At 38.3% G+C, this 16,179-nt stretch overlaps 1 protein-coding gene across 5 annotated transcripts in view; it reads right to left on the reverse strand.

Annotated features, from left to right (window-relative positions):
• Positions 1–16,179, reverse strand: part of LOC120637614 (GATA-binding factor A-like) — a 73,437-nt gene that overhangs the window by 15,088 nt on the left and 42,170 nt on the right. For 2 of the 5 annotated variants that reach the window (XM_039909501.1, XM_039909497.1), the window contains exons 2-3: positions 5,528–5,723; positions 3,085–3,234 (exon numbers count right to left, since the gene is read on the reverse strand). In XM_039909501.1, the coding sequence (XP_039765435.1) occupies positions 3,085–3,234; positions 5,528–5,678 (301 nt within the window). In that variant the 5' untranslated portion in view covers positions 5,679–5,723. Of the gene's footprint in view, positions 1–3,084; positions 3,235–4,399; positions 4,566–5,527; positions 6,034–16,179 lie in introns of those variants that run through there. The other 3 variants (XM_039909499.1, XM_039909498.1, XM_039909502.1) reach the window with 3 other exon arrangements.

Consider the following 16,179-nt stretch of genomic DNA (forward strand, 5'->3'; position numbering starts at 1 on the left):
TAAATCTTTATTTGTATATGTTACGTCAATGCTTGGTTAAGGTACTATATATCCACTTTCTACCTTCGTTCTGTTACCTGGATTTTATAAATGACCGTTGACAGTAAGGTCTTTGACCCTTTGGCTCCAAAATACATCTTGGTTGTGATCGATTGCTAACGGTCGTAAAAGGTCACGTCATTTATGAAATTAAGTGACCCAACCGATACATTATTTTATTAAATTGCTTTAAGAATTTCAATTTTAAAGTGGCTGAATGAGGGTTCTGTATGTTCTAAATTCCGAGATGAATTATTATTTTTCATTGTTAAATTAAGTAACAAAAGTTTTAACCAAGTGTGTCTGTTAAGAAAACTATCATTGAGATGAATCAGGTCAAACCTATATTACTTTTAATATCGGTAAATTAATGCTAAGACCAAGGGATTACAAGCAACTAGACGGTTCCTTTTTAAGCAAAGTTTGTTTTAATTTTTTTACTTGGTCCTTGCATTTTTGTAACAAGTACCATGCTCGCTCAGTTCTGTCGGTCACTCAGATAAATATTTCGAATAGCAATACAAAACCTAATTAATTTGTGTAAACCATATGAACGGTCTGATTAAACATATAACATATATCTGGTTCATAGTTCTGTTTAGTTTAATTTAGTTTAGTTACCGATATTATTATTGATAGTTTGCTGGTTTGATAGCGGCGTGACTCATTGGCGACAGATATGTTATCGTCTCGCAGCCTGCGGATAAACATCGCATCACATCGAATGCTGATGTGGGTACTGCACTTTATATTCTTGCTTACGGAAGAAAAAATAAGTTACAGAGATATACACATAGAGCAGGGATTACTGTTTGGTGGCCTCATCGCTACATAGCGATTTCTTCCAGGCTCATTTATAGCGAAATCTCGCTTTAATTTGCCTTAAATCGGCTAAGAATTATAAAAGTCAATGAGGCTGAGAGTTATCACAAGTTAAAAGCGAGCATTCAGTTGCAGATTACTACAGTTAATATTTACAGCGAATCAGTGAATAAGCGATAGCTCGCGGTTAGTTTGACGTCAAGCAAGTACCTAGTAGCATCATGTTTGTTCCGATTATAGAAAAATATGACGCACCCTCCATATACACACTTTATTCGCGTGCTCTTAATGTTATTGTTTGTTATTTTCCCTTCCATTATGGACCTGTGTCTAAGTAGATAGGAAAGTAATTTACTTTAACCTAAGCCATTTCCTAGTTAGTTAATTGTTTGATTTTGGATTAACCGATTAACCATTCGATTAACTGACAAAGGATATGTTAAACTACAACAAGGTTTTACCGACAGGCATTCTGTTCTTATAAAATAAAAGTGTCTCTTAGTTTTTGTCGCGACTGTTTGTTGATTTTCAGCATCCCAAAAAAGCCGGAACCCCAACGGGTATTTGCACTAAATATTATATTATGTAACCTATTCATGAAATTTGAAATTATATTTAGTTTTCAAGACGGGACCTCCGTCGTGACCCCGATCCATGCAACAGTGTTGAAATATCCACAAATCCCATAATACTATCGTGGTATGTAACTACCCGTTGAACTATTTTAAAGAAATGTTGGTTAATCACGAAAATCTCAGTTCAAAATCTTTAGTTAGCAACGAAGTATGACCAATTTAAATCCTCTCTATACTCAATAATATTAGCTTACGTTTTAAATAAACTTTGAATTTATTGACAGTTATCTAAAATTTTCGTGTAGGTACTTAATAGGTATATAACCTATACAATTAGAAATAAACAGTAATTATATTTTAATACTAGATTGGCGTTAACTGCTCTACAAGTTTATTCTATTTTATATTAATATGTAATATTTAATACACGTACATTACATTTAAAATAAGTAAAGTTTATTCATAATATAAAATTTCAGAAAACGTAACCGTTTCGGCTATTTGACTTGTGATTACTGGTAAGGGTATTATTTGGTGTATTTATCAGTTAGTTAAGACTTTCTTAATTAATGAGCTGAAATCATTACAAGGAAAAAATAAAATATATAAGTAGGTAATTAGGTACATTGACCGTTTTCGTGATCAGCACTGAGGTGCCTAGCTGTTTGTCCCTGTACGCTATCACACTGTTACCACAATAATTCAATGAAGGCCACTCATATGTCGTGTTTTCGGGACGTGACAATTATTTGCTTGGTCACGATGAACTTTTCATCGGATTTTAATTCGAATCAAAACAATGGAGAAGCTTCTCTTCCTAATATCTATCTAAGTACTTTTAGGTATTATTAAAATAAAGCGTCTAAGCGCTCGATAGTACGACAATATTACGCTCGCAAAATTTTTGAGTTTATAAATACTGTTATGACAGAGTAAAATATTTTTTATTTTCCTTGTGTTATAGCTCTAATTCGTCCACAGGTCTTCAAGCAGGTCTCTGAGTAGACCTGTCAGGATTAGCGAATCTTAAACCCGTATAAAAGAGTCCACTTTGCTTTGACGTTATGGATTAAAATACATGTTATGTGACCCACAGAGTAAAAAGCACTACATTACATTTACATATGCACCACTAGATGGCGCTTAAAGCTTCGCTACCGTAAAACCCTAGCTATATTTTCTAAACTAAATTTGAGAGTAAAATTATCTTGTTATCAAATTAGATCAAAGTTGTAAATTTACAATAAAAAGCCAATTTCAAAATTCCGTGTTTCGTTTGACGAAGTATAAACCACATCAAAATTGATATCCATTTGATTGTTTTTTTTTTTCATGTATCGTGTATTCTGTAAAGACACCGGTTGAACGTTTTCATGCAAGAACTGTCAAATTTCTGGCAACGTTGGTGATGTTCTCATTTATGTTCCCCAGGTGTAGGTACGGTGTATAGCTAAGGTTTCAACAAACGTGTTCTTAACAATAAATTAACAATTTTGCATTGAAAAGAGAGTTAGTGTATAGTGACAAAATATCTGATCCTCGCTAATATCAACGTTCCGTTCACGTTAGCCTCAGTTAGGTATAACCTAACCTAACTTATACCAAACAGCTTACAATACGTGGTACAGGGAGGGTGGGGCTGTGTTACCGTATGCTGGCGGCCGCTGCAAGGCGTCGTAGGGCGCGCACCACGAGCCCATCACCATGTTCTGACCGTACAGCCCGCCGCCCACGCCGCCCACGCTGCCCACGCCGCCCACGCCGCTCACACCGCCCACGCTGCCCACTCCGCTGCTGCCTGCAACACAGCGATTGGTTAGTATTAGCGGTGTCGACCGTTTTTCAAAGTATAGCAGAGTGTTTCAAAACAATCATATTTTAACATTTCCCTTTGATCTTTGATGCCTAAATTAAAATAGTAATTTAGATTTTTCTATCATCTTCCATGACTAGCATGTTAAAAATATAGTTTCACCAACTCTTAGTGATTAGTGATGAGTTGGTCAAATGTAGATGTACGCCTAGTCGTTAGTGAGAACGAGCATTAACACATACCTCATGTGATATTTCAAGATCATATGAGGCCAGCTTTCACACTTTGAACCGATGCTTCTTATTAATATTCTTTAGTCTTCAAATTACATACAATTTACGAATCACTGATGTACATATTGTGCTTCAACATTTTTTTGAGATTTCTTGTCAAAATGGCCTACAAGAGGATTATATTAAGGCCATCCATGTATATAAATAATACATTTATTGTATTTTTTTAAATTACAGTCGATAAAAGTGATTAAACTCAAAGCGCTTTAGGTATGTATAATAAAAAAAAATCTCTGCAAACGAAGTGTTAATATAGCCAGTTGCCATTGAGTAAAATTTATTCACTTTCAAATAATAAATAAATATAAATAATATCAGGCAGAATTAGTGACCGCAGATCCATGGCTGCATTGGTCAAAGTTGCCATCATCATAACTCGTGGCTGCCTTCGAGGAAAAAGTCACCGATTCGAATACTGTCGGTTCAGCAGTTAATATTTACTTTAGAATAAGTTCAAAATCAAAGTTTTCAAATAACATTTTCTTTAAGGAGACCTCATTTATAAGAACTTTTGAAACTAGTGACTCTACCATCAGTTTGGCATGCAGATTCTACAGAGAAGAAGCCGGCAAAAAACTAAGCTGATTGCTCTTTTTCAACATCATTTTACTGTTGTATGAATATAATAGGATAGGTAGGAACTAGGAAGGTATGTAGGTATCTCTAAATTCATAATTTAGTAATTCTAAATAAATTCCACTAATTAATTCAATAAACCAGTTTTAGGTATAACATATGATATAAATTCCGATAACGGCACAAAGATGTAACGACATAACATAATGTGTGAGATAAGTGTTAATTATTATAATCACGATAGTTATACAGTGATTTAAAATTTATTATAATAGACAAACCTGCCATTAGAGCAATGTTGTGCAGCCAAGATTGAGGTATGCAACTTTCCATATCGAGGCTGATAGAGGCACAAAGAGGTCAGGAGTTGCACGACTGAGGTCGCGAGGTAGAGGTGCGGATACGTGTCCGCGGTCAGAGGTCAGCGGTCGGACTGCGCGCGGTCGCAGCGCGCCTCCTCGGCTCTTATCAGTGCTGATTCACTGAGCCCTGCTGTTGCGATAGCCGCAAGGAACTTGGCCTCAACATCACAGCTCATTCGCAACTTAGAGATCAGTGATCACCATTCGGAAGCATGAATCTTACCTTTGCCTACTGAATATGAAAAAAACTGGGAAAATCTAAACTACCCCCCGTTGTCGCTGTTACAACCCTTTGTCTACCAATCTCTATCGCTCGAGGAATACACGACTCGTACCTTTATGGTTCCATTTCACCTTCTATTTTAAAACGAGATAACTCGTGAGCTGACATCAAAACAGATTTGTCGAAAACAAGACGATGGTGCGGCGACGGGGAAGTCATATCGTTCTGGGAATTAACGCTTATTAACGATGCCATTGATTCACCGCCTGTTGTGTTTGTTATGCATTCGCTTTTTGCGGCTTCCAGTGCGTAAGTACAGATAAAGAGTGTGCGTGAGACGCTGCTCTAAACAACAACGATCTGTACCATTTCCCAGAAAAGATAAGATAGCCCTTAGAGGAGGATTTTAATTCCAAATAAACTTCAATCTTTATGAAAACCGGAACCTGCCACATTAGTTATTGTTAAATGGTGGTGCTGAGCTACCGATGGAACCATTCATCATTTTACGGAAATAGCTAGGTACCTTTATTACAGGTACAATGAGACAAAACAGCCAGACGAAGAAATAACTTTAGGCTACATCACTGGTGAGTGATAGTCAAGTGGGGAAAACAGTACCTATAATCTTTGAATCCGTAAGACAACAAAAGTAGCCGACATATGCTGATCTGGAATGCAGATTGGGTGGGACGTTTACCAGACCCATGCGAGACGACGGACGGACGGAGCCGCAGAGCGCTGCTGCGACGAGCCCACCATAGTAGGTTGCCGCCCGCCACGCAGCCCGGCCGAGTGCTGAGTGCCGCTGCTGCGGAGCCTACCGTAGGAGTCGTGGTGCGCGGCGTGGTGGTGCCACGTCTGGTGCGGCGCGAAGTGCGCGTACTGCTGCAGGCGCGTGCCGCCCGCCACGTAGCCCAGCCCGTAGCCGTCGCCGCAGTCGCCGCCGTACGCGCCACCACCGCCGCCGAACATGGCGCCGAGTCTGGGTGCCGCTGCCTAGGCGCGCATAGCTGGCTGCTGCGGACAAGGTACAGCTCGTTAATATGCATCTAAACACAATTCATACGGAAGTAGCCGGGCACGGTATTTTCTAAGTAAGTATCCAAGTCTTGTTCAAAGCGAGAACTGAGCTGATGGCGTGTTTTAGTGCCCATCCAAGATTGTTACTTTTCTATCACTTCTTTTGCGATTGAAACTACTAAAAGTTTAAAGAACAAATAGCCGTAAAACCTACTGGAGTGCCCTGATGGGTAACTAATGGACGTCCACTGCTGGCCACAGTAACAGCCTACTCTTACAAACGTAAGAGTCGCAGTGAGCCATTTCTTGTGGACACAAACTGTCAGGTACTAGAAATTATAGTGTTTCAAAATACAGAATTAGTGATACTTTTACACGTGGTGTACCTTCTTGTATAACCTTTGTATTAAGTTGGGCAAATACCGTGGCAACAGATTCATTGTATGATTTAATTATTATTTAAAGAATATACTTTTACAGTACACCACATAAAAATACAGGAAAATTGTAAATAACAAGTTCACACCATGCATATAATTTGGTGGCCTGACCGCCACATAGCGATCTCTTCCAGGCAACCAATGGCGTAAAACACGACTCAAACTAGATATCACAGTTTACATAGTATCTATCTTCGAATCCTTCCGGCCGTTTTAAATACCTGGGTGTACCTTCACCGTTGCCCATAAATTCAGTAAACGTATATTGTTTCTGATCACGTTTAAATATTGCAAAATGCGGGCAGAGTATTGACTGAATATTTAAGATAAGAACCGGGTATTTTTCAGTTGTTTCCGAATTTTAGGCCATGGCCACAGATGTTTTAAGCGAATCGTAAGCCCGTGTGAAATCTCCTAAAAGCAATCCTTCACATTAGCTTTGTGCTAGAACTTCACGCACAGGTACGCTTGTTTAAACATCATTAGATATTTATTTGGCCTCAATATTTACGAGTAGATTGCGTTATACATTTAGTTGGTACCCTTTAAACCTCTTCAGGTATAGCTTTTGTTTCAGATTTATATCGTAAATTGCTACTTAAAATGTTAAGTAGCTGGTATGTTAATATTGAAGTCAGTTTGGATATTTTATCCACTAATTTTAGGAAGTCCATTGTTGATTTAACATTTTATTTATTTATTTTTGGTAATGTTATGTTATGGCTAGTTAAATGTGAATCGCATATCTACATAATATCCTATCGATAGGTTTGACCGAATCACTTGCAAGTTTGCACATCTATACTATAGATGCATCCCACGCGATGAACAATAAAACAATCTAGGTATCAGGTGCGTTTAATAGTATTCAAAACACTATCTGCGCTTCAAAGGTTCTTAGAAATCGAGCACAATAATACAATATAACGATGGCGTCCACCATATCAGCTAAGCTGATAGTTGCGCGTGCGCAGTGCGCATTCGCAGATAGATCACGCACGCGGACCGACCAGCACGTGCCTCCGAAATACAAGTTTTCATGCGATTATGATACATATTACTTTAAAATAAAGTGTGGTCTAATTCTCGGATGTGCAGCGTAATGTTGGTTTGGTGAGCGTCTTACCACAGTGACTCAGTTACCTAATATCGCACGAAACCGTATCGTTTCGACAAGTGCTCGATTGCACATTTAACGTGTATTCATAACCAATTGTAACGTAGGTACTTAATTTACAAATATTAACGCCAAATCTCTTATTTTTATAGAATTATGTTCTATACGACCCTTATATATGCCTTTACAATAGTCGTGTAATTTTAGTAAGTTAGTTTACTACTCGAGCCCAGCAACCTTGTCCGCGCAAAAGGTGTCTCAAATACCAAACAGTTTTTAAGCACCAGTTAGCGAGCTCTCATAAGGGCACAACTTAGATCAGTACCTAACATTTCTTGATCCTAACCAATCCATTCTTGGTTTGGGCCCAGGAATTAATTTAGGATCTCGCAGTAAAACATCCTCAATATCATGGCAGTACTCAACTATAAATGCAGGCTCTAATAAGTTAAATGTACGTAATTTAATAGACCAATCTATTAATTAAAAGTTATTAGTACAGTATATATATAGTATGTATATACAATACAGTATGTATATACTGAAGTTTATTAGTACAGTAGCATAGGGTTTTCATGATTTAATCGTTTACCTCGTTAGTCTAGTGGCAGCACATTCGATTACGGATCTTGGTCCTACCCGTGTTTGGCCGTCCGTCCCGTTTCCTTTCAAAAACATGTGAAAATCGCGTAAACCTACCAATGCACATTGAAGTAGTGTAGTGGGCCTCTAGGAGCGTCTATTTTGATTAAGAGGAGGCCTGTGACCACCAGTTGGACATGAATACGCTGGTTATGATGAATCACAAAAAATCTCAGGTACATTTCATATTGGGCTGATATGAAATGTAACTGATTTAACTATTTATTTCCAATACCTAGGTGCAATGGCTTCAGAAATATGACCTATAGCCTGAAAATATATCCCTCTTTGACTGAATAATTATTTTAGTTACATGTTATTTCAATCAGTTTTTTATAAACCATAAATTAGTTTACTTTTGTCACGGATAATATTACCCTGTGATGTATCGGTGACACCTCACTATGTTTTATTACTCAGTTATTGAAGTCGGTGTTCGCTTACGGACACATGGTGACGGGAATTTGTTGCTATTAGAGTCGGGATCGCTCGAGGTGAGGATTTATGTGCGCAAAAAACAATCCCAGATGTGCCGTGCGTTGTGCGATGTGCGTCGCGGAACTGTTGCGTGCGTTGCGCGGCGCGGAGTCGCTGTGTGGGGAGCGATTAGGAGTTTATTTTTTAGAAAAGCACTCTGCTGTAGAAACATAATGGCGAATAGCGTTGAATAACAGCTAATAGCTCATAACGTGCAGCTGACGTAAGTGCACTTATCTGTCAGTATGTCGTATTAGAAGACGGTTGATTCTTCCTGCTACTCGTCCGGATAACTTTATTGGTTCAACTTCGTATGGAAGCCTCTCGAACATATTCTAGGGTTTGATTAGTACCCCAATTGAATGATAATAAAAAGTTATATAGGTATTTTCTGCTTTTGTATACATTTATAAAAAATACTAAGCGATATGCTCAAGTAGTACGTAGGTAAGAACTTATGCTAAAACTGCGAACTTATGTTTCGTCATCTATCTTCAGATCCTCGTACAATTCACACCACTTATGAGGGTTCTTTTTTTTATTTTTTATTATGTATTTATAGTAGCGTATTTGTATGTTTATATGTTTGTATATACTCCTATGTATGGAATATATTTTATATTTTTGTACATATCTTTTAAACGTTATGTTTAATATGTATGTACTATGTTTTATGTTTATTTTATGTTAATTTAGTGTAAAATCCTAATATTTCACAAATGATTGTTGTACCACCTACTATTTTGGTATAGCATTTTCTTGTATGCCTTTGGTTGCCTGGAAGAGATCGCTATTTAGCGATAAGGCCGCCAAATTGTACGTTCTACCTTATTGTGCTGTTGTATTTGTATCTCTGTAAATTTTCTCTGTGGTGTACAATAAAAGTGTATTCATTTATTCATTCATTCATTCACTTAGCTGGTAAATTATTACTAACTCGATATAATCATCCAAATCGGTTCAGATTTGACAGTAAATGAAGTTAAGATCGCAGAAATTATAATAAAACACCTCTTATCAGTTCGGAGTTAAAAGAAGTATCTAAGAGGGATTTAAGTACAATGCCTATGATGTTTTAGTATATTAAACATATTATATACTCAAATTCAAATTCAAAATTCAAAATTTATTTATTTCAAGTAGGCCTAATATAAGCACTTTTGAAACGTCAAGTCTGTCTGTGTGTAGTGTCTCTACCACCGGTTCGGAAGGCAGATTCTGCCGAGAAGAAGCCGGCAAGAAACTCAGCAGTTGCTCTTTTCCAACATTAACAATTTACATTTTACATTTCAAAATTCATTTTTTTATCTTGTGAGAGATGAAAGCGGAGCCGGATGCTTCCAAGCAACCTTGTCATTAAGAAATTCATCAATTGTATATACAAGTAATCAAGTAGGTAGTAGAACGCTTGTACTCTGTAAATGTTTTGCTGATCCATCACGTACAAGTGGACAAGCTTTCGACCTAGCGGTTTTACGATGCTAAAGATAGATGGTGAGGAAAATAATCGTCTTATTGTGAGACAGGGCGATCTAACGACACGGCAGCTGAGGTGATGAGCGCGCGGAATGTTCTTAATAGCGCACAGGGACATAACCACCTTGGCACATTCCGGGGAGAGGTGTCGACTGTCGGCGGGAGATTTACAGACACATAAATATCTTCGTCTTCACCCACGATGTTGGTCGTCGCGGTAACCATAGTACATTAAAACGCTTTCCGGACATATGATGCTGCCGAACATTTAAGAAACAGCTGATTGGTAAATCTGCTTGGCTATTCAATTAGAGCAGAGCGACGCAATCTGTCGCCCGCCCAAGATAAGTCTTCTGTCTCCTAGTTGAATGTCGTACCCGATTTCTAAAAACTTTTAAAAATGCAAAATGATAAGAACATTATTTAGTTTTCCATTTTGCAGTTGACATCGAATTTCTTGAAAATATATTTTGTCTTTTTGTGAAAACATACTACATGGTACTTTCATTTGCTTCCCACTAATCAGGTTAATATAATACAGCTGTAACTTATAATTCGAATTACTAAAACTTAAAAAAAACTCAAGCTCACGGAATTATAAACGAGATCATCCCCCACCGAAATAAAATATCAAAATAGGTCAAGAAACTATTGCCCAAACGATGTGTAAGTAGTTCCAGAAGTAGATTAATCAATTAGGGAGTTTCTAAACTGTCGGACTTTTTACTAATTTCACAAAATAGATAGCACCCACCTACTACACCCCATGTGGGTTCCGATCAACACAGTTTATTGCAACGGTACCCCTATGTGACACACGTAGTCGCCTGGAGTCCGCAAGAGTAACAAAAAGTTGTAATTTTCGGATAGGTAATGTAAAATTTTACAAAATGATGAGTTGGGTACAGAACGTCAAATACTTACGCACCTAAGTCAAATAAGGCAGCAGGCCTTAGAAATCGTGATGCTGACACTATATGTCTTACAACTGTGCGGTTTAAAGCAGAAAAGAAACCGGCGACATCTAATTTTGTACAAGCCACAGCCAAGTAACGCACACTGCTGCACTATAGAAGCTGCACAGACAGTAGAGAGTGGAGACAGTACTCATCTCCACTGAGGCAGTACCGGGTAGCCACTCTGCGCTGTTTCCGCAAGCAGTCGCCATATTTCAGCGTATCTGGTCGGCGCTCTACGACAGCTGGCGCACGCGTCTATCTCCGCGCCATTAGCGCCATAACAGCTCTTATCAGATGCGATAACAGGCTCTATCTCTCCCACGCAATTAGCAGCCTCGAATCGATGGCTCTCGTAATTGGCGACTCGTTCACATGCGGGGCCGATTTAGATGCCTAATGGGGCATATACGTTTGTACACATAACCTAAATTAAATTGCCAGACCTTCCTTCCGAAACATGACGTGATGCGTACGAGGCTTTTTATTATGTCTCTATATGTACTTTGTCCTTAGAAACCCTAACACATTAATTATATAAGTGAATTGGTATCCACGAACTGGTAAATAGCAAGATGGTAAGTAAATATTCCTATTGTAAAGACAGCGTGTGCAAAATTGACAATGTCGATGCTTATTTCAGAGGAGTCAAGGTATCGATATTAACCATAAGTAATAAATGATATTATCAGTACATCTGTGTATCTGTTTGTTTATTTAATTGAATGAAATTTCTCACACAGATTAACGGTACCCGCAGGAATTTTCATAAAACCGAACACTAGTGTCATATGTAAAACTGTCAGTCCAAAATAATAACTGCTGCTTTTATGTTTCTATTTTGAGATAGAGATAGCTATATAAAACGCTGTAAACAAGCTACAATGTAATTGCTGCTCGATAATATTGAAATTTGAAAACCCTTCTCTGGCCTTTTTTATCGAAGCGAGGAGAGTCGCAACAAACAGACCGACTTGAAGTGTCAAAGTGCTTACAAAGTAGACTAACTTAACTTGTAAACGTTTTTTTGTAAAAATTTGCAATGATCCATACTAAATTGCTTGCTGTTGAAAAAGTCCAACGCTAATTTGCTCGGAATTTGTTTAAAAAAGTGTATGACTACTATCCCTATCTAAACCCGTCATTATATATTGTATCAGGTATGGTGGGTTTGGATACTAAGAACAAAAACGTAAACGCCTGTCTCTTACACTGCTTCTTACTCCTTAACTATAAGGTTGACAATCCAGGTGCACCTACAATATGCCCGTTAGCTGTGCGAGTGCCTGGTCAAACGGTACGAACTTGCAGCGAAAGATTACCACTATTTTTACTTGATTCGTTACGTACTTACGTATTTTGCGCACTCTCGTTGCTTAATATGCTCGGCACCAACAAAATGACATATTGAATAGGTATAAGATTAGCTAAGTTCATAAATTATGTGCATCTGTAACTGACTTAGTATAACGTTTTGGCTAGTAGTACTTGTACTAAGGATATAAATAAATAAATAATAATATTATAAATGCGGAAGAGTGTTTGTTTTTCCTTACTTTATACCTAACTAAGCAACCAATCGGCTTAATTTTTGGCATAGAGTTAGTTGAAAGCACAGGCTGCTTTTTATCCCAGAAAACTAACGGTTCAGGATTTCGTGCGTAATGAACGCGGACGAAGATCGCAAGCAATAGCCAGTTAATAATAAATTGCCATTCAAGATGACTGTGTCAGAGCGCATTAGTAACACACATCGGAATTATGTTGCCGTAGAAGTGACGCCGAACAAAAACTGTGCATCAAGTGAGTGCACCTGCGTCGACCACTTGACACCACATGCACCGCAACCACTTCAACTGTGGCTGCGGCTGGAAATGATGCCTTACGGCGACGACTCAAGGCGTTTATAGCACAAGGGTGGACGACTATGAGAACCGTCACTTTGAACTGCCAGGACTGTTTTTTGTAAGAGAACTACGCCATGCACCGTTATTAGTGTCCATACTTATGTCAGGTTGGGTCATCGAAGTCAAAACCGACCAGTAGGTATAAATCTCACCTACGGATGGTGATTTGACAGTTCCGACAGAGACGAAGTTGCAAGCGCACAATTAGGGTGTATACTATTAAGTAATACCGCTTATTTTTGCTGTAAAGTGAAACTGCACGGAGGTACCCACTCTGTGGTGACCTTAGGTGCTAGCTCAAATCTTGACATGTTACTCAGAGGGTGTGAAATAACGGGTCGTACTAGAGATATATCTTTAGAGATAAAGGCAAATTTCCTGATATTAAATATTTTTATTTGATACTAACTTTTAAACATCAAGTATATTAGTTTGTATTAATTCTATCACCTATTTGGAAAGTCGATTTTGTTTAATAGGAACAGAGAAAAAGCGGTCAAAAAACCATTATTTAGTTTGTATCTCATCAAGCAAATATAGTAGTTCAACTACTATATTTGGATATTATTATACTAGTAGGAAGGGGTGACTTTATTTTCGAGCCAAAATGCATTTCGTGCGCAATTAAGATTGCAATTGCGGGACATTCATATTCATTACATTACTGCAAAAGCTTTTGAATGAACAATCTACGGAGTGCGGCGATGCGAGCAGCGTCGGCCGACTGCCAGCTCGATTGATGGGTTATTAATGTTATCGATGTAGGCGCAGCAACAGATATCTGGAAGTAGATGCCATCGTGCCACGTAATGGAGAGATAAATGATAATTCACTCGGCTCGAATATGGAGCAGCAGACGGATATCGCAACGAATAGATCACAGAGCACAGCGGAGCGGAGTCGGCGCATGTGAGCGGACTGGAGTGAGTGCGGAACATTGATTGATTATCGAGAGCGATACGCCAGATACCGCATCGCGTCACCTCCGCGCAGGGCTGCGACTCGCGCGCGCCGCTCGGAGCCAGTGCGGGTCTGCCCGCCACACGAGAACTGCTACACTCAGGGGAGGCGAAACAGCATCACTAATATGAATATTCCAGCGCCGGACCAAGCCAGTACAAAAACATTCAACTATTTAATATACTTAAATCTCAACAGTGAAAACAAATTTTCAGAGCTTCCTTCAAAACTTGTTAAACCTGTTTGATCCTTAAATCAAAAGATAGATTTTTCAGGCAATAATTACTTCTTATTAAATTAACAACACGGCTACAGCGGTTCACCGAAGCCTACAAGTTCAGCAAGAAAAACCAAGGAGTGGTGAATACACAATTATGTTACATTGCTCTGTCGGTACGATCTCTCATGCCGATGCTGCTTGTTTAGTGTGAACCCGTCTTTAGTGGTTATTATCGATGCAATTTGGTTGTCCGTTGCTTTTGTTTTTAATTCGATGTTGTTTTGGTCTGTCCCGCTTTTGAAATTAGTACTTTTAGTCGAAGCTACCAACTTGGTGTTTATTTGAATTTACTATTAAATTAAAATGTTCGTGTGTCGTGTCTTTCAAAGACTAGTATATATAGTCTTAACCGTTACCTACCGTACCGTTGAATACGGTTAATGTTTAAGACGTTCCGGCCGGTCTCAAAACATCAGATCCTCATCAAATATAAATGTGAACTAGACCTACATCTTATCAAATGAAAAAAGGACTATCAAACCGGGGCAGGATTTAATCATCACAAAAACTTGTTGAATTGATATCCACTTCCTTCTGGGAATCGGTTCATCATCAGCTTTAGCTTATTAATATCTGACTGCTGAGCACAAGCCGCGTTTTTCACGGTAGAGGTATTGCGTAGACGGTGCAGTGCTCTATGCGGAGTTTATAGTAAACAGATTATTGGTGGTGTGTGAACCCTACGCGGCGGAGTGCGCGCGGCGCCAGACGCTCTCAAGTGCGCTAAAAGCGCCGCCGCCTTGCCCTAGGTCAGACGCCACTCGCCGTCGAGGACACGCTGCTTCTCGTCAGCGATCAAAGCGCCTCCCGATATAGGAGCGGCGGAACAAGCTGGCCAACAAAGCACATTCAGCTTAAACTGTTACTCTGTATCGTACCGTACTCGTACCGTAGCAACCAACAACGTTAAAGTTTTGATCGGCTTAAGCATTATAGTAAAATCATTATTGTTACGGACATCTGATTGTAATTGTAATCTGGGTCCCAGTGTTTTTACTTAGTTTATGTAAGTAGGTACCTATAACTTGACTCAAACATGATTATTTCCATTTTATATCATCTGTTTGACTTTATTCGGACACACAGTTCTGGTGGTACAAACGCACATATTTGACGTTTCAAAAGCGGTTATTAAGACACACACACTTTTACCTTCTTTATAACTTAAAATCTATTCAACATAAACACATGAAACCCCTTAGATTAACTGGAACCCTAAATTTCATAAGTACAGCCCAAACGGTTATTGAGATATTCACGTCTTAAATTATGCATTCTTTCTATTGACTGACATATTCCACAATCTCAAACCTTACTAGATGACCTAGAAAGTTGAAATTGGGTGAACAGCTTAAAAGTTGTGTGTATACAAAGGAAATCAATGAATTTTTCGATTACGTAAAACCTATTTCCTTAAAATTGATTTTTATTAACACCTTGCGCCTGTCAAAATTTCATAGCAAATACCTACCCTACCTACGTGTTTAATTATATTTTACAGTAAATTATAATTAATAATAAGACCGAGCGGAGCGATATTTTAGAGTTGGCTTCGGTGAAATGGCATTTTGTCTGTCCGACCGTGTGTCACTTCAGAATTAAGAAACGTAGTAATACTAAATCACAAATATTATGTAAATCCCAAAGTTGAAAATGAAATAATTAAATCAATCATCAATCCTGCGTATATAAATGCGAAAGTTTATAAAGCTGAATGGATTTATGTTTGTTATTGCTGTTTCACACAAAAACTTCTAAACGGATTTTGATAAAACTTTACTTAAATTTATATAGATTTTATATAATAATAGGCTATAGTTTATGAAGATACTAGCTGATTCCCGCTTTATTCGACCGAGAATATTTTTATTATTAGGAAATAATATACCTAGCTTGAAAGTTATCACAGACGATCTTTCGCAAAAACGTGCCAGATAAAACATTATTTTTGATAAATTGGTTGTAAGAGTCTGTGATTTACAAGAGCCCAAATTACATTTCATAGGGGCTTACTACCATCGCTTAAAGCACTTTTATTTTTCCTATACTGTAGATGTTTTTGCTAGGGCAAGTCAAGTTTGTTGGGCAAATAATCACTGGATTCCCCGGGCATCTAGCAAGCAAAGCGTTCAAGAGTGAACTTAAACTTAACTTAACCGCAACACGGTTTGGCCGATTTTAACAATTATTTATCATCA

The sequence above is a fragment of the Pararge aegeria genome, chromosome 4 (assembly GCF_905163445.1).
Source record: "Pararge aegeria chromosome 4, ilParAegt1.1, whole genome shotgun sequence".
NCBI classification, from domain to species: domain Eukaryota; kingdom Metazoa; phylum Arthropoda; class Insecta; order Lepidoptera; family Nymphalidae; genus Pararge; species Pararge aegeria.